Consider the following 23,515-nt stretch of genomic DNA (forward strand, 5'->3'; position numbering starts at 1 on the left):
TTACAGTTAAAAACTTGTAAACTATGTTTGCAGCCCTAAGGATCTGTTTTCGTTAACTTGTCTGGCTAGAACGTGCCTGCACTCTGCTCCACGGGAGATGGTGGTAAAAATATCGCAGACACAATATGTCAAAACAGGCGGTTGAGCTATCAGTACAAGTGGACCCCACAACACAACTTCAAGGCATAGCTCTTGTTCAAGACACCGGATATCCTTCGATATATGTACAGTGATACCTCGTCTTACAAACCCCTCGTCATACAAACCTTTCGAGATACAAACCCGGGGTTTAAGATTTTTTTTGCCTCTTCTTCCAAACTATTTTCACCTTTCAAACCCAAGCTGCCGCCACTACGATGCCCTGGCTCTGGACTTCTTTTGCCAGCAAAGCGCCTGTTTTTGCACTGCTGGGATTCTCCTGAGGCTCCCCTCCATGGGAAACCCCACCTCCAGACTTCCGTGTTTTTGCGATGCTGCAGGGGAATCCCAGCAGGGCAAAAACGGGTGCTTCGCTGGCAACGGAAGTCCGGAGGTGGGGTTTCCCAGCGAGGGGAGCCTCAGGGGAATCCCAGCAGCACAAAAAAGGGCGCTTCGGCTGGCAAAAGGGGTGAGTTTTGGGTTTGCACGCATTAATCGCTTTTCCATTGATTCCGATGGGAAACATTGTTTCGTCTTACAAACTTTTCACCTTACAAACCTCATCCCGGAACCAATTAAGTTCGTAAGACGAGGTATCACTGTATTTTTGTTTTTCCCAATTTTCTGCCCACTTCAGTGACTACATACACACACAGACCCCTCGTTGATTTGTTGTTCTCTACAAATGGTAGGGGGAAATGTGAAACTACAATCCCTAGGTAAGATACTACACAAACAGATTATTTTAACTTGGAACACTGAAAACAAAAGAGTTGTGTTTTAGTTCGTTCTTGATACTCTATGTGGAACATTTCCAGTGTCTTACTTGAGAGAGAGATAAATAATGCTCTTCTATTAATATATGATCAGAAGCTGTCCTTTATACACAACGTGGCATCGTGATATTAATGTTGTCTTTTCCCAGATACGGGTTTTCCTTAGAAACCTGTCCCATTTTGTGTGTTCAATTATCTGGATAGTTTGTAGTAACGCTAATTATTTTCAAGATCACGTGGAAAAAGCTTTGATTCAAAAGATCCATCATGAACTACAGAAAGAACAATTGATTTGATTATGATTATGATTTATTGGAGACTCGGGGCGGCTAACAACAATAATAGAACAGTATACACAATAATCCAATAGTAAAAACAATTAAAAACCCATTAAAGTAAAAACCAAACATACATACACACATACCATGCATACAATTGTAAAGGCCTAGGGGGGAAAGGAATCTTAATTCCCCCATGCCTGACGGCAGAGGTGGGTTTTAAGTAGTTTACGAAAGGCAAAGAGGGTGGGGGCAATTCTAATCTCTGGGGGGAGTTGGTTCAAGAGGGTCGGGGCCGCCACAGAGAAGGCTCTTCCCCTGGGTCCCACCAAGCGGCATTGTTTAGTTGACGGGACCCCGAGAAGACCCACTCTGTGGGACCTAACTGGTCGCTGGGATTCGTGCATTGCTACCACCTGCCTACCATTGAGGACCTGTATACTGCACAAGTCAAAAAGAGCCATTTATGTTAAACTCTGCTTTCCTGTCATCAAAATAAATTCATCAAAATAAATTCCATCAAAATAAATTCATTGCCATCAAAATAAATTCATAGTAATAATGTTAGTGGGTTTTTTTTTAATTTTCCTGGTTTGTTTTTTTATGTAAGCTGCTATTTATTTTTGAGTCTGTCTTGCTGGGGGAAATTGTAACCACAGGGGCCATATACACATGGTGGAAAGCCAACAGACATTTTCAACCCGAGGTTTTAATTCTGGGTTGACTTTGTTTTCATTGCTTTCCTAGAAACTCTGTGATAATGTATTGATGTTTTTTTCCACCCTTGTTTAAAAGATATTGGTTGTCGTATCCCAGACTACAGGAAAGACTTAATGAAGTCAATCTGTATAGTCTGTAGGACAGAAAGGGAAGGGGGGACATGATCGAAACATTTAAATATACTGCTCAAAAATAAATAAATAAAGGGAACACTCAAATAACACGTCCTAGATCTGAATGAATGAAATATTCTCATTGTATACACTTTGTTCTGTACAAAGTTGAATGTGCACAACAGCCTGTGAAATGGATTGTCAATCAGTGCTGCTTCCTAAGTGGACAGTTTGATTTCACAGGAGTTTGATTCACTTGGAGTTATATTGTGTTGTTTAAGTGTTCCCTTCATTTTTTTTTTGAGCAGTGTATGTTAAAGGGTTCAATAAGGTCCAGGGGGGAAGTGTTTTTAATAATAAAGTGAACACAAGAACAAGGGGACACAATCTGAAGTTAGTTGGGGAAAAGATCAGAAGCAACGTGAGAAAATATTATTTTACTGAAAGAGTAGTAGAGGCTTGGAACAAACTTCCAGCAGACGCGGTTGGTAAATCCACAGGAACTGAATTTAAACATGCCTGGGATAAACATACAGTGGTACTTCTATCTAAGAACGCCTCTACTTATGAACTTTTCTAGACAAGAACCGGGTGTTCAATACTTTTTTTGCCTCTTCTCAAGAATCATTTTCCACTTACAAACCTGACTCTCCGAATCTGTAACCAGAAAAGGCAGGGAGAAGCCTCTGTGGGGCCTCTCTAGGAATCTCCTGGGAGGAAACAGGGCCAGAAAAGGCAGGGAGAAGCCTCTGTGGGGCCTCTCTAGGAATCTCCTGGGAGGAAACAGGGCCGGAAAAGGCAGGGAGAAGCCTCTGTGGGGCCTCTCTAGGAATCTCCTTGGAGGAAGCAGGGCCTCCACCCTCCCTGTGGTTTCCCCAATCGCACGCCTTATTTGCTTTTACATTGATCCCTATGGGAAAAATGCTTCTTCTTACAAACTTTTCTACTTAAGAACCTGGTCACGGAACGAACTAAGTTCGTAAGTAGAGGTGCCACTGCCTATCCATCCTAAGATAAAATACAGGAAATAGTATAAAGGCAGACTAGATGGACCATGAGGTCTTTTTCTGCCGTCAATCTTCTATGTTTCTATGTTTCTACAAATACAAACTTTCTAATTGATTTTTCTCCACCAATCATTTTCCTTTCTGCTCACGGGAATCCTCAATCATTGAAGAGATGGTTTTGCCCACAGGGATGCCTCAAAGGGCCCTCTGCTGGCTCGTGGGTTGTACTGCAGCTACAGACTACAATTATAATTACAGTCAAGGAACTGCTCGTGTAGAAAGGTGGCTTAACGGTCTTGTGACTGACTTAAAGGTGGCCAACTTGACGTTATTCACACCAAGGGTTTGGGTTAGGGTTAGGATGCCTGGCCTCTCCTCACTTCAAAGAGATGATCTATTTACTATTACTGAGCATCCAAAATATACTATTTAAATCTATGTATATATGTCATATGTGCACATATACAGTAGTCCCTCACCTATCGCTGGTGTTACCTTCCAGACCCGGCCGCGATAGGTGAAATCCGCGATGGGGAATTTATCGACTGATAGTACTTATTTAAGTATTTATATTGTAATTGTTTGGTAAGTTTTCATTGTTTTAAGTGTTTATAAACCCTTCCCACACAGTATTTATTTTAGATACAGTATTTAAATACAGTATTTACAATTTTAGATATATATATATATATTTGAAAAACCTGCCGATTGAGTTCGGCGGGCTGTTTAAATCTGCCGATCGGCTTCCTCAGAAACCCGCGATGAAGTGAAGCCGCAGTAGGTGAAGCGCGGTATAGCGAGGGACTACTGTATGTTACACACAGGCACACAATATATATATATATATATATATTATCTACTGTATAAACTGTATGTGTATGTACACACACACACACAGCTCTTCTAAAATTATACACATTCAAACTCATTTACTGCGATATGAAAAACATAACCCAGAGCCCAGAAGGGGAAAAAATTCAAAATTTTTCTACAACTTCTGCATACCTGGTCATTTTTATTGATTCACTTTAAGTTAAGTTATTTTAAGTTTCACCCTTAAGTGTTATTGTCTAGTATTTTATATTGGAAGCCATTTTTATTATTTTTTTAAAAAAATATTCTTCTGTGCACACAGCTATGGAAAGATTTTTTATAATAATAATTAATAATAATAATTATTATTTTTATAATAGTAATTAATAATAATAATAATAATAATTATTATTATTATTATTATTAATTAGATTTGTATGCTGCCCCTCTCCGAAGACTCGGGACGGCTCACAACACAATACACAATATACAAATCCAATATTAAAAACAGATAAAAATCCTTATCATAAAAAAGGTCATCAAACAACCCAAACAAAACCATATGTAACTCGTATTAGCTAAGGGGCATATCAACTTCCCCAAGCCTGCCGACATAGATGGGTTTTTAGGAGCTTGCGAAAGGTAAGGAGGGTGGGCTCATTTCTAATTTCTGGGGGGAGTTGATTCCAGAGGGCCGGGGCTGCCACAGAGAAGGCTCTTCCCCTTGGTCCCGCCAGACTGCATTGCTTAGTCGACGGGACCCGGAGAAGGCCAACTCTGTGGGACCTAACCCACAGAGTTCTGAAAGAAGGGACATAATGCATTAAATAAATCTAAACCTTAGGACAGCCACAATAGAACTCTATTAGAAACGAGGTGTAAAAGCTGTCAAGATCATAGAAGCGGACGATATTTTATGGTCTACTGAAAAATGAAAAAAGTCTTTCTGGGGCGATACCATTCCTGCAGACAACTTTCCAATGACAGCACATCTCCGACTCACACATAACGTCTCTGCCTCAACCCATCAAAGGATGTGAACCACAACCTGGAGGAAAGGTCGTGTGTCTTCAAGGCGGTGTCTACCTCAAGCGCTCCAGAGACAAAACTCTCCCTCAGACTTCGTGAGGTAACCGTCTTCAGACAGCTGGCTTGATAGATCCTGAAAGAACATCCATCAAATGACCCTTTTCGTTTATTATTATTTGTTTTTGTCTTTCCTAGCAAGGGGAGAAGTTCTGACAGGATGTTCTACCTCTCATGCCAGAAGAATGCAATTAGCCCTGAGGCGATCATGCTTCAAAATGGGGTTTTCCCTTCAAAAACGCCCACCTTCCTTTCGGTCATTAGTTTCCCTAGCAGTTAATCCAAGCCTTCCTTTATCTCACCCAGAAAGTTCTCGGTCCATCAGTTTAATGGGCCAAGATGTTTTAACTCCTGGGCAGCAGTTTCGGTTGGGTCAAGAGGGGGCAAAATTCTTGCTATGCCGTTGCTCATTTCATGGACGAAAAGTTTTTTTTAAAAAGAGAGAGAATGGAAAATTTCTGCTGCGTGAATCCCAGCGCCTGGTTAGGTCCCACAGAGTTGGCCTTCTCTAGGTCCCGTCACTTGGCGGGTCGTAGGGGAAGAGCCTTCTTTGTCGTGGCCCTGGCCCTCTGGAATCAACTCCCCCCAGACATTCGCACTGCCCCCACCCTCCTTGCCTCTCATAAGAATTTGAAAACGTATTTATACCGCCAAGTATATAATAAATAATAATAATAATAATAAAAGTCACTAGACCCCAGTGAATTTGTAGGATGTTGTAGTATGTATTTCAATGTTGGATTTTTAAAAATGTTGAGCTTTTTGGAATATTTTAAAGTAATGATTTTTGTTAATTGGATTTAGATGTGTTTTACATATAGTGGTACCTCTACTTACGAACTTAATTCGTTCCGTGACCAGGTTCTTAAGTTGAAAAGTTTGTAAGTAGAAGCATTTTTTCCCATAGGAATCAATGTAAAAGCAAATAATGCGTGCAACCTATTAGGAAAGAAATAAAAGCTCGGAATTTGGGTGGGAGGAGGAGGAGGGAGAAGAGGAGGAGGAGGACAGTCGCTGCCCAGAGCGAAGGAAGCATTTCTTTTTTCTGGGCGTTGGAAGAGGTTTATTCCTCTCCAAGCGCCCGGAGAAAGGGAAATGCTTTGTTCGCTCTGGACTGTCAAAACCTCCTTAAGCGCCACCAAAAGGCTCCTCTGGCAGCCCAGGAAAACCCCAGATGGCAGGAATTAAAGGGGGAATGGCAGGAAACTGGCCGGGCCTTCGTGCTGCTCTCAAATTTCCTGGGATATTTTTCCTGGCTTGGGTTCTTAAGTAGAAAATGGTTCTTAAGAGGAGGCAAAAAAAATCTTGAACCCCCGGTTCTTCTCTAGAAAAGTTCTTAAGTAGAGGCATTCTTAAGTAGAGGTATCACTATTGTTTATTTTTTAATTGAAATGTTGTGAGTCGCCCCGAGTCCACGGAGAGGGGCAGCATATAGGTCAAATTAATAAAATAAAATAAGATCGATAGCACAAGGGACAATTCTGAAATGTAGGAAGGGCGTCTACCATAGAACGGAGGGAATGACATGCAAAGGGCACGCAGATTAAAAGCAAGGCTGCTTAAAATGCTTGGGTATACAAAAAGATTTACTCCTGGAGCCTGAATGACGGTGACATTGTGTGGCTGGGGGAAAAAAAATCATTTTGTAATTGAGTGGAAGTTCTTAGAGCTTTGTCATTGCCCTTCACCTTCTTTTGTTCTGAAAAAAAGAACTGGGTCAGACTAACAGACTAGGACTATATCATGGAAAATGTCATAATATTGATCTCAAAATATTAACTTCATTTTTTATTTTTTTTAGAAAAACCAGAGCTTCCCACATGATACCATGACTTTACACATAGGACACCACATAGAAAGTAGTCCTCGACTTACAATCACAATTGAGACCAACATTTCTTATTATTCTTATTCTTATTATTCTTATTTATTGAATTTATATGCCGCCCCTCTCCGAAAACTCGGGGCGGCTAACAGCATTCATAAACAGTGTACAATAATAATCCAATACTAAAAGCGAATTAAAAAAACCCTTAATATACAAAACCAAACATACATACGAACATAACATGCATACAATTGTAAAGGCCTAGGGGGAGAAGAAATCTTAATTCTCCCATGCCTGGTGGCAGAGGTGGGTTTTAAGTAGCTTACGAAAGGCAAGGAGGGTGGGGGCAATTCTAATTTCTGGGGGGAGTTGGTTCCAGAGGGCCGGGGCCGCCACAGAGGAGGCTCTTCTCCTGGGTCCCGCCAAGCGGCATTGTTTAGTTGACGGGACCCGGAGAAGACCCACTCTGTGGGACCTGACTGGTCGCTGGGATTCGTGCAGCAGAAGGCAGTTCCTGAGATAATCTGGTCCGGTGCCATGAAGGGCTTTATAGGTCATAACCAACACTTTGAATTGTGACCGGAAACTGATCGGCAACCAATGCAGACTGCGGAGTGTTGGTGTAACATGGGCATATTTGGGAAAGCCCATGATTGCTCTCGCAGCTGCATTCTGCACGATCTGAAGTTTCCGAACACTTTTCAAAGGTAGCCCCATGTAGAGAGCGTTGCAGTAGTCAAACCTCGAGGTGATGAGGGCATGAGTGACTGTGAGCAATGAGTCCCGGTCCAGATAGGGCCGCAACTGGTGCACCAGGCGACCCTGGGCAAACGCCCCCCTCGCCACAGCCGAAAGATGTTTCTCTAATGTGAGCTGTGGATCGAGGAGGACGCCCAAGTTGCGGACCCTCTCTGAGGGGGTCAATGATTCTCCCCCCAGGGTAATGGACGGACAGAAGGAATTGTCCTTGGGAGGCAAAACCCACAGCCACTCCATCTTGTCTGGGTTAATAGACACAGCTAAGTGAGTGTGGTCCCATTTTTCAATGAACACTGGCTGGGGAATTCTGGGAGACGAAGTCCAGATATCTTCAAGTTGCCAAGGTTGGGAAAAACTGACCTAGAAGACTGAGAATCTCTATGGACACTTATTATATTCACATTGTGTAACGTGAATTACTTCCCAGCTTTCATTTCATTCTCCTGAGACGTCTACAAGGAAAGTCCAGCTGAGAAATTGATGATCCGTATAACTGTGCATATTTCAAACCAGGTCTCTCTCCGATTCTATCCCATAATCGTAACCATTGGTTGCCTAATAAAAACCATGACATATCACCGCATCATTGTGCCTAGGTGAATTGTGTAACTTGCATAATAATGTGTTTTTAAATCACATTATATAACGCAGTGGTTCTCAACCTTTCACAGTATAAGGAATTAACACAATTCCTTATACTGTGGTGAGCCCCAACCATAAGTCTAGCGCCAATTCTCCCAACAGAGCTTTAAGCTGATTGGCAGGAAGGTCAGAGGGACACTCCCACTGTAAACGCCTGATTGGTCGGAGTGTAAAAATATGTTCCAAGGCGCCAGAATGGAAGCTTTAGTTCCTAACACCATGGAAGATTTGTCTTTATCCCGTGGTCTTAGGTGACCCCTGTGAAACGGTCATTCAACTTCCAAAGGGGTCCCGACTCCCAGGTTGAGGACCGCAGATATAGCGGGTTCCACCACTAACCATAATGACAAAAAAGTAATGGCAAATATGACAACATAAATATTATTTATTTACTTCTCTATAAAATGTATTGGCTTAACTCTGGGCAGCTTACAATCATAGAAATATGTTCTTTTGGTGAGTATGAAAGTCATGGGGCTTGCATTATGATGTCATAAAGGATAATGGGTAAAATATATCACTTACCCCATTTCTCCATGGAGATTTTTTTTTCCAGATAGTCATGGTAAATATCTAATACCAAATGACCTAAGTGCCAAAGCCCACTGCAGCAATATTGCCAAAAAGGCTTCTAGGGTTGTTAACCTGATCCTACGTAGCTTCTGCTCTGGCAATCTCACACTACTCACCAGAGCCTACAAAACTTTTGCCAGACCCATCCTTGAGTACAGTTCATCTGTCTGGAACCCATACCACATCTCAGACATCAACACCCTTCGGAGTCTTCGGAGAGGGGCGGCATAGAAATCCAAGTAATAAATAAAATAAATAAATAAATAAAATGTCCAACGATACTCCACCAGAAGAGCCCTTCACTCCTCCACTCGAAAGAGAATTCCCTACGAAACTAGACTTACAATTCTGGGTCTAGAAAGCTTAGAACTACGATGCCTAAAACACGATCTAAGTATTGCCCACAAGATCATATGCTGCAACATCCTGCCTGTCAATGACTACTTCAGCTTCAACCACAACAACACAAGAGCACGCAAACTTCCAGCAGACGTGGTAGATAAATCCACAGTAACTGAATTTAAACATGCCTGGGATAAACATATATCCATCCTAAGATAAAATACAGAAAATAGTATAAGGGCAGACTAGATGGACCATGAGGTCTTTTTCTGCCGTCAGACTTCTATGTTTCTATGTTTCTAACAGATTCAAGCTTAATATTAACTGCTCCAAACTTGACTGTAAAAAAATATGACTTTAGCAATCGAGTTGTCAAAGTGTGGAACTCATTTCCGGACTCAGTAGTGTCCTCCCCTAACCCCCAACATTTTCCCCTTAGACTCTCCACGGTTGACCTCTCCAGATTCTTAAGAGGTCAGTAAGGGGCGAGCATAAGTGCACTAGTGCGCCTTTCATCCCCTGTCCAATTGTAGTAATATATATAAAGAAAAGGATAGAAGAAAAGATATAAAAATAGAGGAGAAGATACATAAAAGGAAGGAAAGATATAAGAGATAAAGGAGAGACAATTCGACAGGGGACGGAAGGCACTCTAGTTGTGGGCTTCGGAGCTGGGCTCAGAATCCGATGGACTTGTGAATGATATTTAAGATGCCAGACACACTGCAAAAATTGGCAGTAGAAAAAGAGACAAAAAGGAGATGTTTTTCTCTTAATCCAAATGCCAAAAACGTAAAGGCTCTAAGACGTATCTTGTTTTCATGCAAATGGAATACCAAGCTGCTCCAGGATTTATACTTTGCAGGGGTTATTTATATCCTAGCATTCCTAGTGGATATCTTAAAAAAAGAGAGAGAAGAAGATACAGTACAATTCACTGTGGTTCTCCCCATAAAATGCTAATAGGTCCCCTGCTTATTAAATCCCTCTCCTCTGGAGACAGAGTGCAGGGAGTTGATCTAAAGCACGAGTTAATCGTACTTTACATAAGTAATGTTTTAACTATGGAATAGCTGCTGCTTGTTTGCTTGGGAAGCCACAAAACCCCTCCAGGAGGAAATGTTGCAGAATGGTGGGAGGACGGAGGGCCAGGAAATTCATGACCTCATTCCTTCCGCCTGGCGCAGATTGGCCGCCCGCTATCTGGACTACAGTTTAAATTCAGAGGTCTGCAGATGGGGAAACAGAAGGAGAGAGAAGAGGAGAGAGAGTGAGTGGAACCAGGCGGAGAAGTGACTTCAGCCTTGCTCCCAGCTTCACAGGACATAGCTGCCTGAGGATCTATAGCATCGCTCCAGGTACCGAATTGTCTGTCTTTCTGACCTGTGTTGCTTTCAAGCTGTGGCTGCAATTTATGAAGGGAAAAACATCCTGGGGGCAGTTTCCACCGAGAGGGGAATGTTTGGCCTGAAATGGATTCAATTCCAACCACGGTGCAGTTTGCATAGCATCTGGGCAGCAGCTTTAAAGATACATGGATTGAAACTGCCACTAAGAAATATATTTATATATAAGTGACTCTTTCTTAACAGGAGCTTGGAATCAAATTGCTGCAGGGTGCTGAGGGGTAGAGTGCCTTCCGTCCCCTGTCCTATTGCTCTCCTATATCTCCTATTCCTTTCTTCTATTCCTATATCTCTTCTTCTATTCTTTCATTGATATGTTCCATTACTATATCTTCTTTTCTATTATTTCTTAGATATATTTTACTATGATTATCTCCTCTATAACCTTCATCATGTATTTTACTGTGGGTATATATATATATACCCACTAAAACCCTCTTTGTGTATTGGACAAAATAAATAAATAAAACAAACAAATAAATAAATAATATTATTATTATTATTTTTGGCTCAGAATGGCTTAAGGTCTGCATTCTGCTATCTCTAGGGCTAAATTGCAGAAGGGTGCGGAATAGCTAAGTTATGACCAGAACTGATTGCAACACAGTTGGGATGTTGGGCAAACGGTCATTGCTTGAGTGTCCCACCCTTCATCTAATTTCCAAGACTGGTGTGGAAGGTGCTGAAGTGAGTCAGAAGAGGAAGATAAGGCACGAGTTGATCATGATTTGGGTTAACTAGGATTGTCAACCGCTGTTTTTATCAGGGTGCCTAGTTTTTTGTTTTTTAAAAAAAAAACCGGTAGCCTCTGGGCCCAGAAAATATGACTGTGTGACTGTAACTTGTTGCTTGTATCCTTCAGATTTTTTATTAATATTGATTGTTTCCTGATTGTTAAGTGTTGTATCTCATGATTCTTGACAAATTTATATTTTCCTTTATGTACACTGAGAGCATCTACACCAAAGACAAATCCCTTGTGTCTCCAATCACACTTGGCCAATAAAGAATTCTATTCTATTCTATTCCATTCCATTCCACTCCACCCTACCCTACCCTTCTTTTCTCTACTCTACTCTACTCTACTCTACCCTACCCTACCCTTCTCTTCTCTACTCTACTCTACCCTACCCTACCCTATCCTACCCGATCCTAACCTTCTCTTCTCTTCTCTACTCTACCCTTTCCTACCCTTCTCTTCTCTACTCTACTCTACCCTACCCTATCCTACCCTATCCTACCCTTCTCTACTCTACTCTACTCTACCCTACTCCTACCCTATTCTATTCTATTCTATTCTATCTCCAGAAACTACATACTTGCTTCCTGCCTCTGCTGTTAAAGGCAAAATATAGCCATCCTATTTAAAATAATTTAGTAATCTGGGGAAATGATGCAGTATGTATGCGTTCAAGAATACGTCCTTTATCTGAAATATCCTGATAGCAGAGGACTGGTGGATCCCAATGTAAATTAAACCCTCGCAGCTTCATCCGAGCAGAGCTCAAATTCTTGCTGGTCCCCACGTCTTATACGGCACCTATTTATTTAACAAAGTATTTCTGGCTAAAAGTGTTGCACTTAATCTCCATTAAAAAAATCATCTTATACAGCACCCATTTGTTTAGCAAAATATTTCTGGCTAAAAGTCTTGCATTTAATCTCCATTAAAAACCATGGGCTCTCTGCCCTCCGACGGGCTCTTTAAGGAGTGTTACTCAGATATAATTTGGCGCAGTGTTTTCATATTGATTTTTGCTTTTAGCACAAGTGCTCATTAACCTTGAAAGAGGAAGGGCAGTGAATAAGGAAGGATGCCAGCCCCTCCATCAGCCTGGCTTCTGATACTGTCTTCCATCATGATTCATCAGTTTCTCATACATCCCTGGAGTCCTGATTCATCAGCTTTTCGCCCCCAAAGTGTTACAAAACAACAGTGTAATCCTATCTGACTTGGAAATCTTCTCAAAATGTTTTAGAAGGAAGGAGCCCATCACAAATTGATAGCACTGCTGCTAAAGCATTACAATTACGCTTGGATTAAATCTCTATTTGTGTGCCTATGCCAGGCAACCAGAAGTAGAAGAAATACCAATTTGTTGCAACCTTCTTCCGCAGAATTTCCATTAAGTTTTGAAATATCTTATTTCATAATAAACTCTCACTTTTCCTCCTCCTTCCCAAGAGACTGCATCCTGCTGCCCTAGCCACATCTAACACTCCTAGATTACGATCCGCATTGAAATGGGTTTCAAATTGTTCTCTTTTTATGCACAGATAATAGAATTGTTGAATTGGATATTAGTTATCAGCAAATAAGTAAGGAGTTTCTACATTCCACTATCAAAAGCATCTTTTAAAATATTCCGTATGTTTCTTACACTCTTAAGATATTATTAAAGGAAAATATACCTCTTTCCCATGTATTGCATATTTATTTATTATTTATTTATTTATTTATTCTTTGTCCAATATAGAATACATATGAAAGAGAATAGACATTAAGTAATACAGTATATATAAAGATAGAAAGTAAAAAAGAAGAGAAGTAGAAGGAAAGGAGAGAAAATATATGATATATGAGATAAGGAAAGACAATTGGACAGGGGACGATAGGCACACCAGTGCACTTATGTACGCCCCTTACTGGCCTCTTAGGAACCTGGAGAGGTCAATCGTGGAGAGTCTTAGGGAGAAATGTTGGGGGCTGGGTTTAATGTTTAAGTGGGAAATGAGAAATTATTTTCATAAGCAAAGATGAATTGATTCTCTGCTCATGAAAGTACTATTTAGCAATTCAATGAAAAGACTAACCAAGATTATTCCGTGTAGCCAAGATTTAATATTATGTTTAGAAATGGAGTCTTTTTTCTTCATGTACTATATTACTATATTTGTGGGTTTCTATTTTTTTCCTATCTTTTTTTGTGTGTGTTGGGTCACTATATTTATGGAATGTTGTGGGAATGCATGCATTTCCATGAAGCTAATCTACATTCAAATTTCTCTCTATATATAAAAGTATATGTTTGTATGTGTGTCCCAGCATAAATCTGGGCAATTTCAACCAAACTTGGTACACAGATGACTTACTATCTGGAAACAAATACTGTGGGGGCTAAGACACCCCTAACACCCCTCAGGGTATAAATATGTATAAATTAATATAAACAAATAAATACCAGGACAATGCTGGATTATCAGATAGTATAATATATATATATTTGCCCAGAATGCTTCAAACCATGGTTGGTTGAATCAGCTGCTGTGCCCTACTCAGCACATAATGCAATGGCTTAACAAGTGAAGTTACCACTTCATTTTCAATGAAAATGCAAACAGACCAGCTTATGGCTTGGTGGGTTTTATATAAATCAGATGGCAAACTTTCATGGGCCGATATTAATATTGTGGACTAAGGGGAGGCTTTCCTCTCCCAGATTTCATCCTTTTTATTTCTGCTCCTTTAAATCTCAGCCAGGTGAGGTGTTCTGGGAGAGGTGAAAGAGAATAATAAATATTGATTTATCTAATTTATTTATTTATTTATTTATTTATTGGATTTGTATGCCGCCCAATTCCTAACGGACTCTGGGCGGCTAAGACCAATATAGAACAATAAAACAACAATATAGAATAGAATAGAATAATAGAATAGAGCAGAGCAGAGTAGAGTAGAGTAGAGTAGAGTAGAGTAGAATAGAATTTTATTGGCCAAGTGTGATTGGACACACACAGAATTTGTCTTGGTGCATATAAAAGATAAAAACATCCACAAAACCCTTACTTTAAAGCAGTCATCAATCCAATAGTATAAAAACAACAACAATAAAAGCAGCAACACAATTGTAAAATATCCATCCATATGGCAGGGATAAGATGGAACCATTCACTCGCTCCACGCCTGTCAGTTTTTTGGCAGCCTTTTGGAAAGCCAAGATGATGGGGATCGTACAGATCTCAGCGGAGAAGTTGGTTCCACAGAGCTGGAGCCACCACAGAGAAGGCCCTCCCATGCGGTCCCACCAGCTGACACCATATAGAGAGAACTAGAAGGCAGTCCACCACTTTTTACGTGGATGATGATGATGATGATGATGATGATGATTTTAAGAAAGTACCATCTAGAAAAGCTTTTATCAACATTGCAGCCTAGGCAGTTAATTGGCGGGTGTCTGATCAATCCATATGAGACCTTCAGTCTGCAGTTACTGTTTATATCTATTTAGACAGTTTGTAAAACACAGGGCAAACAAATTGTTATTATTGTTTTCAAACAGGAATCTTACCAAGCCTTTGCAAACTATTCCCCAAGGATTGCTCATCATGAAAATTGCGGTGCTTATCTTGTGTCTTTTCACTGTTGCCTTTGCCTTACCAGTAAGTATGCTATATGTATGTATATACAGTATAAGTATGCATAGCTAGAGGTATAAAAAGCAGGAAGAGGGAGATTGTGATCCTGCTGTATAGAGCACTGGTGAGACCACATTTGGAATAATCCTGTGTTCAGTTCTGGAGACCTCGCCTACAAAAAGATATTGACAAAATTGAAGGGGTCCAAAGACGGGCTACAAGAATGGTGGAAGGTCTTAAGCATAAAACATATCAGGAAAGACTTCATGAACTCCATCTGTAGAGTCTGGAGGACAGACGGGAAAGGGGGGACATGATTGAAACATTTAAATATGTTAAAGGGTTAAATAAGGTTCAGGAGGGAAGTGTTTTTAATAGGAAAGTGAACACAAGAACAAGGGGGCACAATCTGAGGTTAGTTGGGAGGAAGATCAAAAGCAACTATTATTTCACTGAAAGAGTAGTAGATGCTTGGAACAAACTTACAGCAGACGTGGTTGGTAAATCCACAGTCACTGAATTTAAACATGCCTGGGATAAACATACATATCCATCCTAAGATAAAATACAGGAAATAGTATAAGGGCAGACTAGATGGACCGTGAGGTCTTTTTCTGCCGTCAATCTTCTATGTTTCTATGTTTCTATATGCTATACATTTGACAAGTCGTGGTGTTTGATTGTGTGCTTGTTTTTTTATATATATTGGGGTTGCTTTTATGAATTTTTTAACCTAAAACTGTAATTAGATTGGTAATTATTAGATTTGTCACTATGTACAGTTTTTGGCATTGTTGTGAGCCGCCCAGAGTCTGCGGAGAGGGGCGGCATATAAACACAATAAATCTAATCTGATCTAATCTATATGTATGCTATACGTTGAACAAGTCAATCGAGACTTGTTCCTTAGTGCAGCAAAGAGGAATCAATGCTGTCTATTTTTTCTTCTTCTCAAAGATCAGCAAGTCGAGCCATCATGACGATTCCAAGAGTGCGGAACGAAAACATGTAAGTGTGGATTGTACGTGTGCAGAGAATTGCTTTGGTTATGATCTCTACTGAACGTCGTTCAGTTCAAGCCGATCCAGATTGTTTATGTTTCTTATCTAAAAGTTTAAAAATAAGGGGGGGGGGGTTTAAGGTACACTTATTATTATTATTATTATTATTATTATTATTATTATTATTATTTATTAGATCGCCCCTTAGGGGATAACCAAGCGTTGAGGTGTTGCATGCTAAATTCTAATGTTTTTGTGTTGTTGTAGGACTCCAGAGAAAGTGAAGCTCACGGACACCACCATCATCACCACCACCATTCCCATAGCCATGAAAACAGTCAAGAACATGGAAGCAGTCATGAACATAGCCAAGAGTCTCCAGAACATACGTCTTCTCAAATGGTACGCAAGTCATCTTCTTGGATGAACTGTTAGGAGCTTTGCTCAGCCGGGCAGTTTTTGGATGTGCCGATAAATCCAGATGGGTTGGTTTGAGGTGGTGCTATCTGGGGAGTTGCAAGTCCAATAACTTAGAAAGCTCTAGAGCAGTGTTTCCCAACCTTGGCCACTTGAAGATATTTGGACTTCAACTCCCAGAATTCTGGCTGGGGAATTCTCGATCCACAGCTCACATTAGAGAACCATCTTTCAGCTGTGGCGAGGGGGACGTTTGCCCAGGTTCGCTTGGTGCACCAGTTGCAGCCCGACCTGGATCGGGAGTCACTGCTCACAATCACTCATGCCCTCATCACCTCGAGGTTCGACTACTGTAATGCTCTCTACGTGGGGCTACCTTTGAAGAGTGTTCGGAAACTTCAGATCGTGCAGAATGCAGCTGCGAGAGCTATCATGGGCTTCCCTAGTTATGCCCATGTTACACCAACACTCCGCAGTCTGCATTGGTTGCTGATCAGTTTCCAGTCACAATTCAAAGTGTTGGTTATGACCTATAAAGCCCTTCATGGCATCGGGCCAGAATATCTCCGGAACTGCCTTCTGCCGCAACAATCCCAGCGACTAGTTAGGTCCCACAGAGTTGGCCTTCTCCGGGTCACGTCAACTAAACAATGCCGGTTGGTGGGACCCAGGGGAAGAGCCTTCTCTGTGGTGGCCCCGACCCTCTGGAACCAGCTCCCCCCAGAGATTAGAACTGCCCCCACCCTCCTCGCCTTTCGTAAACTCCTTAAAACCCACCTCTGCCGTCAGGCATGGGGAAACTGAAACATCTCCCACGGGCCTATACAGTTATGTATGGTATGCTTGTATGTATGTTTGCTTTTAATAATGGGTTTTTTTTGTTTTTTGTTTAATTATTAGATTTGTTATATATTGTTTATTATTGCTGTGAGCCGCCCCGAGTCTACGGAGAGGGGCGGCATACAAATCTAATAAATAAATAAATAAGTTGCCAAGGTTGGGAATCAGTGCTTTAGAGCAGTGTTTCTCAACCTTTCTAATGTCACACACCCTTAATACAGTTCCTCATGTTGTGGTGACCCCCAACCATAAGTCTAGCACCAATCCTCCCAACAGAGCTTTAAGCTGTTTGGCAGGAAGGTCAAAGGGACACACACACTGTAAACCCCTGATTGGTCGGATCGTAAAAATATGTTCCAAGGCGCCAACTTACTTTTGTCGTCACTTTTGTGGCTTCCCAGAGAATTTCGCCACCCCACTGTGTTCAGAATTATATTGCTACTAAAGCTAATCATTAACCATGGTTAATGGTTGTTAATATATCTACTGATCTCTCCTCCAGCTATATTCAAAGGTAGTCCCCGATTTACGACCAAAACTGAGCCCCAAAATTTATGGCACTAAGCCAGACAGCTGTTAAGTGAATCCTGCCCCACTTTCTTGCCACAAGTGTTAAGTGAATCAATTGTTAAGTTAGTAGCATGATTGTAGAGTGAATCTGGCTTCTCCGTTGGACTTTGCTTGGCGGAAGGTCGCAAAAGTGTTGGTTATGACCTATAAAGCCCTTCATGGCACCGGGCCAGGTTATCTCCGGGACCGCCTTCTGCCGCACGAATCCCAGCGACCAATTAGGTCCCACAGAGTTGGCCTTCTCCGGATCCTGTCGACTAAACAATGCCGTTTGGCGGGACCCAGGGGAAGAGCCTTCTCTGTGGCGGCCCCGACCCTCTGGAACCAGCTCCCCCCAGATATTAGAATTGCCCCCACCCTCCTTGCCTTCCGCAAGCTCCTTAAAACCCACCTCTGTCGTCAAGCATGGGGGAATTGAAAATTTTTTCTCCCTTCCCCCTAGGCTTATAGAATTTATACATGGTATGTTTGTTGGTATGATTGGTCTCTTAAATTGGGGTTTTTTAGATTATTTTTTAATATTGGATTTGTTACACTGTTTTCTTTATTGTTGTTAGCCGCCCCGAGTCTTCGGAGAGGGGCAGCATACAAATCCAATAAATAATAATAATAATTTAAACTAAACTAAACCCCAGGACGCTGAGATACTGCAACCGTCACAAATAAGCATCTGAATGTATATCACATGACTGTGGAGATTTGGCAACTGTCATAAGTGTGAAAAATGGTCACAAGTCCCTTTTTGCAGTGCAAAAAGTTCACTACATGAACTACCTGTATTATCGAATTCTGTTTGCTTAATCGGGCTGCTGTCCTGTCGTGTTATCTTTTCCCAAATCCACTAGTCATTTTTAATAGCACTTTTATTTCATTTCCAGAACTCTCAGTCTTTGGAAGATCGGGACGAGATCACTGAGCAACAGGTGAGTTTCACTCAACGTCCTTCTGCGTATTTTACTCAGGGATGAAATACTTCTGGTTCGCTCGTTCCTGCCGATCGCTGGAGAGCCAATCAGGAGGGAGCATGAAGCTCCACCCTCCTGCCCAGAAGCCTCTACAGTGGTACCTCTACATACGAACTTAATTCGTTCCATGACCAGGTTCTTAAGTAGAAAAGTTTGTAAGAAGAAGCATTTTTTCCATAGGAATCAATGTAAAAGTAAAGCATTCGACTGGGGAAACCACAGGGAGGGTGGAGGCCCTGTTTCCTTCCAGGAGATTCCTAGAGAGGCCCCACGGAGGCTTCACCCTGCCTTTTCTGGCCCTATTTCCTCCCAGGAGATTCCTAGAGAGGCCCCACGGAGCCTTCTCCCCGCCTTTTCCGGCCCTGTTTCCTCCTAGGAGATTTCTAAAGAGGTCCCACGGAGGCTTCTCCCTGCCTTTTCCGGTTAGATTTGGAGGCTCGGGTTTGTAAGTGGAAAATGGTTCTTGAGAAGGGGCAAAAAATATCTTAAACACCCAGTTCTTATCTAGAAAAGTTCGTAAGTAGAGGCGTTCTTAGGTAGAGGCACCATTGTACGTTCATTCAAACTTACAGCAAAGTGTATGTCCTTGTGCACACGGCATAACCAAAGTTGCATTGCTTTCCTTGGCAGACTCTGTTGGCCTCTTCCAGCAAAAGCCATGAAGATGACGACGATGATCATAGTGATGCTTCCAAAGACGATGACCATCCAGATTCAGATGAGTCCGATGAGTCTCATGAAACCGTCACCGACTTTCCCACTGACGCCCCTTTCACTGATTCCGTCACCAACAGAGGAGACGTCCCAGCTTATGAATACAGGGCAGACGTTGACCTGAGCTTGGGGAGGTCTGGGAAGGTAAGTGCCAGTTGCTGGCTTTATTTTATTAATTTAGAATTTAGAATTATTTAGAATTATAATTTAGAATTTAGAATTATTTAGAATTATTTAGAATTATTTAGAATTATTTAGAATTATTTAGAATTATTTAGAATTAGTTAGAATTAGTTAGAATTAGTTAGAATTAGTTAGAATTAGTTAGAATTAGTTAGAATTAGTTAGAATTAGTTAGAATTAGTTAGAATTAGTTAGAATTAGTTAGAATTAGTTAGAATTAGTTAGAATTAGTTAGAATTATTTATTGGCCAAGTGTGATTGAACACACAAGGAGTTTGTCTTGTAAATTATAAATGCAACAATATGTAAGAAATCTAAATTACTATAAAAGGATATACAAATTACTAAAAAATATATCAAAACCCATTGGACAGTCATCCATTTTAATCATACATGGTATCAGCCAGAGACAATCTCATCATTCACAGCCCCCATGCCCACCAGCAGAGGTAGGTCTTAAGAGCTTTAAGAAAGACCAGGAGGGAGGGGGCGGTGCGTATCTCCAGAGGGTGTTCATTCCAGAGGGCTGGGGCCGCCACAGAGAAGGCTCTTCTCGTATGCCGCCCCTTTCCAAAAACTCTTCAGAAAGGGGCGGCATACAAATCTAATAAACTAACTAACTAACTAACTAAACTAGTGCAGACTTATAAATCGTTTGACACTGTTGAGGGAATTATTTGTTTAGCAGAGTGATGGCGTTTGGGGGAAAACCTGTTCTTGTGTCTTGTTGTCTTGGTTTGCATACAAGGAGGAGATTGCACTAGATAGGTTTGCCATCTTAAGTTATTTTGAAACGATTAAAAGCAGAGTATAAATAACTGATAACTCCTACTGAACTGATAATCCCATGCTAGCTCAGGAATTCTGGGCGTTGAAGTCCACAGGTCGTAAAAGGCCCATTGTTCTCCACCCTTGTGTTAGATCTTCTGAAAATACCATATGTGTAAGAAAGAAAAATCGCGGCGAGTCTTATAATGTCGACATTGTAGATATTCCTCATGAGAGAGGAGTGTCCATTGACGGTTTCTCTTGTGGACTTTTTCCAGTTCGACTCTCAAGACGTTTCCGATGAAGTGGACAGCACCCCGGACGCCGAGAGCCACGAATTTGCTAAGTCCCGCTCTTTGGAAAGCCACGAAAGTGACGACAAAAGTAAGCTGAGGGACAGCAACGAAGTCCACAGCGCGTCTCACGACACCACAAGCCTGGAGGACCACAGCCCGGAGAAACCCGAGAGTGTGGAAGACAGCCGCGACCACAGCAAGGTGGACCTTTCCTTGGAAAGCGTCGAAAGCCCAGAGCAGGAGAAAGATCACAGTGAGGAGCTCCGACAGTTAGGCAGCAATCCCGACGACGTCAGCAACCAAACTTTGGAAAGCGCCGAGAATCACCACAGTGCCGAAGACCAGCACAGTGTCGAACATCACGACAGTGTTGAAGACAACGAGGTCACCCTCTAAAAGAGCAGAGTAAAAGAAGCCGATACGTATCTGAGGGAGCTCTCGAGTCGAGACTGTTTGCATGTAAGGCCGCAACTAAGATCAAGGCCCGACTCCTCCATCACCAGTGTTTTTTTCTTTTGCTGAGGTAAAAAAAGAGAGAGAGAGAGAGAGAAGGGCAACACAACTTCAACTTGAATGTTTGCTCCCTGTTATATACACATAATTCGGATTTCTGCTGTAGCAATTTGTAACTAGCAGCCAATGTAAACGACGCTAGCCCGGCCCGGTTCATGCTTGTTTGGGAGTCGATTTGATAGATCTTCCGTAGAATTTGCTCCAGATAAACCTGCTTAGGATATTAGAGTTTAAATGAACAATAAGAGTAGCCACGATGCTTAGGAAAATGTCGGTGCCCTTCGTGGTGCGTAAGTCCTGCTCTGTCTCACAGTCGCTTGCTCTGAAGGAGAGAGGGAAAACGCTTGGGGGGGGGGGAAATCTAGTTTTACATGCCCACTGATTTTTGTGTATCTTACAATGCTGTACTTCTGAAATGTTTAATATTGCAGTGTATATTTTGTTGACAGTTGTGTGTTAAATAAAGTAACAAAACTTTATACCTTGGTGTGGCGGTCTTGATGGACTCTTGGGGTTACGTCGTATGTGCGACCTCTGGTGGCCAAAGAGAGTACTTTTAAAGTTATCAGGACAATACAGTGGTACCTCTACTTAAGAATGCCTCTACTTGCAAACTTTTCTAGATAAGAACCGGGTGTTCAAGATTTTTCTTGCCTCTTCTTAAGAACCATTTTCTACTTATAAACCTGAGCCTATGAAACTGTAACCGGAAAAGGGTGGGAGAAGGCTCCGTGGGGCCTCTCTAGGAATCTCCTGGGAGGAAACAGGGCTGGAATAGGTGGGATGAAGCCTCCGTGGGGCCTCTCTAGGAATCTCCTGGGAGGAAACAGGGCTGGAAAAGGTGGGGTGAAGCCTTTGTGGGGCCTCTCTAGGAATCTCCTGGTAGGAAACAGGGCCAGAAAAGGTGGGGAGAAGCCTCCGTGGGGCCTCTCTAGGAATCTCCTGGTAGGAAACAGGGCCAGAAAAGGTGGGGAGAAGCCTCCGTGGGCCCTCTTGAGGTAGTGCATTCCAGGCATTGATCACTCCATTGCTGAAGTCACATTTCCTGCAGTCGAGTTTAGAGTGGTTTACATTTAGTTTGAATCTACTACGTGCTCGTGTATTGCTGCAGTTCAAGGTGAAGTAGTCATTAACAGGAAGGACATCTGGGTATATGATTTTATGAACTACAGTTAGGTCAGATCAGAGCTGAAGTCATTAAAAGCTGCCAAGTGTGAAGACTTCTGCTCTGAATGAAAATCCTCATCATTCCCATCACCTCTTTCACCCCCCACTTCCAGTCCCGTGGATTTTAGAGATGCTTAGGTGGAGCATAGCCCCCCAAAAAAGGTTGGGAAACACTGGACTAGACTTCAGCCTCAATCGCAACAACGCAAGAGCACGTAACAGATTCAAACTTAATATTAACCGCTCCAAACTAGACTGTAAAAAATATGACTTCAACAACCGTGTTGTCGAAGCGTGGAGCTCATTACCTGACTCAGTAGTGTCAACCCCTAACCCCCAACATTTCTCCCTTAGACTCTACACGATTGACCTCTCCAGGTTCCTTAGAGGTCAGTAAGGGGCGTATATAAGTGCACCAGTGTGCCTTCCGTCCCCTGTCCAGTTGTCTCTCCTTATCTCATTTATCTTTTCTTCCTATCATATATGATATCCTATACTTCTATATCTTTTCTTCTTTCCTTTTCTTAATATATATTACTACATATCTATTCTCTTCAATGTGTATTACGTATTGGACAAAATAAATGAATAAAATAAATAAATAAAAATGATATAAGGCAGTGATGGCGAATCTAAGGCACGGGTGACGCACGCCGTTGCCCTAGCTCAGCTCCAATGTGCGTGTGTGCACCGACCGGATGATTTTTGGCTCACACAGAGGCTCTGGGAGGGCGTTTGTACCCTCCCCTGGCTCCAAGGAAGCCTTTGGAGCCTGGGGAGGGCTTAACACGAGCCTACTGGACCAGGACTCACTGCTCACAGTCACTCATGCCCTCATCACTTCGAGGCTTGACTACTGTAACGCTCTCTACATGGGGCTGCCTTTGAAGAGTGTTCGGAAACTTCAGATCGTGCAGAATGCAGCTGCGAGAGCAATCATGGGCTTTCCCTAGGTCTGCCCATGTTACACCAACACTCCGCAGTCTGCATTGGTTGCCGATCGGTTTTTGGTCACAATTCAAAGTGTTGGTCATCACCTATAAAGCCCTTCATGGCACCGGACCAGAATATCTACGAGACCGCCTTCTGCCGCACGAATCCCAGCGACCAGTTAGGTCCCACAGAGTGGGCCTTCTCCGGGTCCCGTCGACTAAACCAGAGGTCCCCAACCTTTTTTACACCAGGGACCGGCTTTAAGTTAAACCAGTTTTCCACGGCCCGGTGGGGGGGGGGGCTTTGGTCAT

General features: G+C 42.1%; 1 protein-coding gene across 1 annotated transcript; it reads left to right on the top strand.

Moving 5' to 3' along the window:
• The first annotated feature begins 10,310 nt into the window (after positions 1–10,310).
• LOC139155736 (osteopontin-like) lies at positions 10,311–21,583 on the top strand. Its single transcript, XM_070731006.1, has 7 exons — positions 10,311–10,433; positions 14,762–14,861; positions 15,795–15,845; positions 16,106–16,240; positions 18,544–18,588; positions 19,261–19,488; positions 20,574–21,583. The coding sequence occupies exons 2-7, from the start codon at positions 14,808–14,810 to the stop codon at positions 20,985–20,987; spliced, it is 927 nt and encodes a 308-aa protein (XP_070587107.1). The 5' UTR covers positions 10,311–10,433; positions 14,762–14,807; the 3' UTR covers positions 20,988–21,583.
• The last annotated feature ends 1,932 nt before the right edge of the window (positions 21,584–23,515 follow it).

Source organism: Erythrolamprus reginae, unplaced genomic scaffold, assembly GCF_031021105.1.
Source record: "Erythrolamprus reginae isolate rEryReg1 unplaced genomic scaffold, rEryReg1.hap1 H_5, whole genome shotgun sequence".
Taxonomy (NCBI): domain Eukaryota; kingdom Metazoa; phylum Chordata; class Lepidosauria; order Squamata; family Dipsadidae; genus Erythrolamprus; species Erythrolamprus reginae.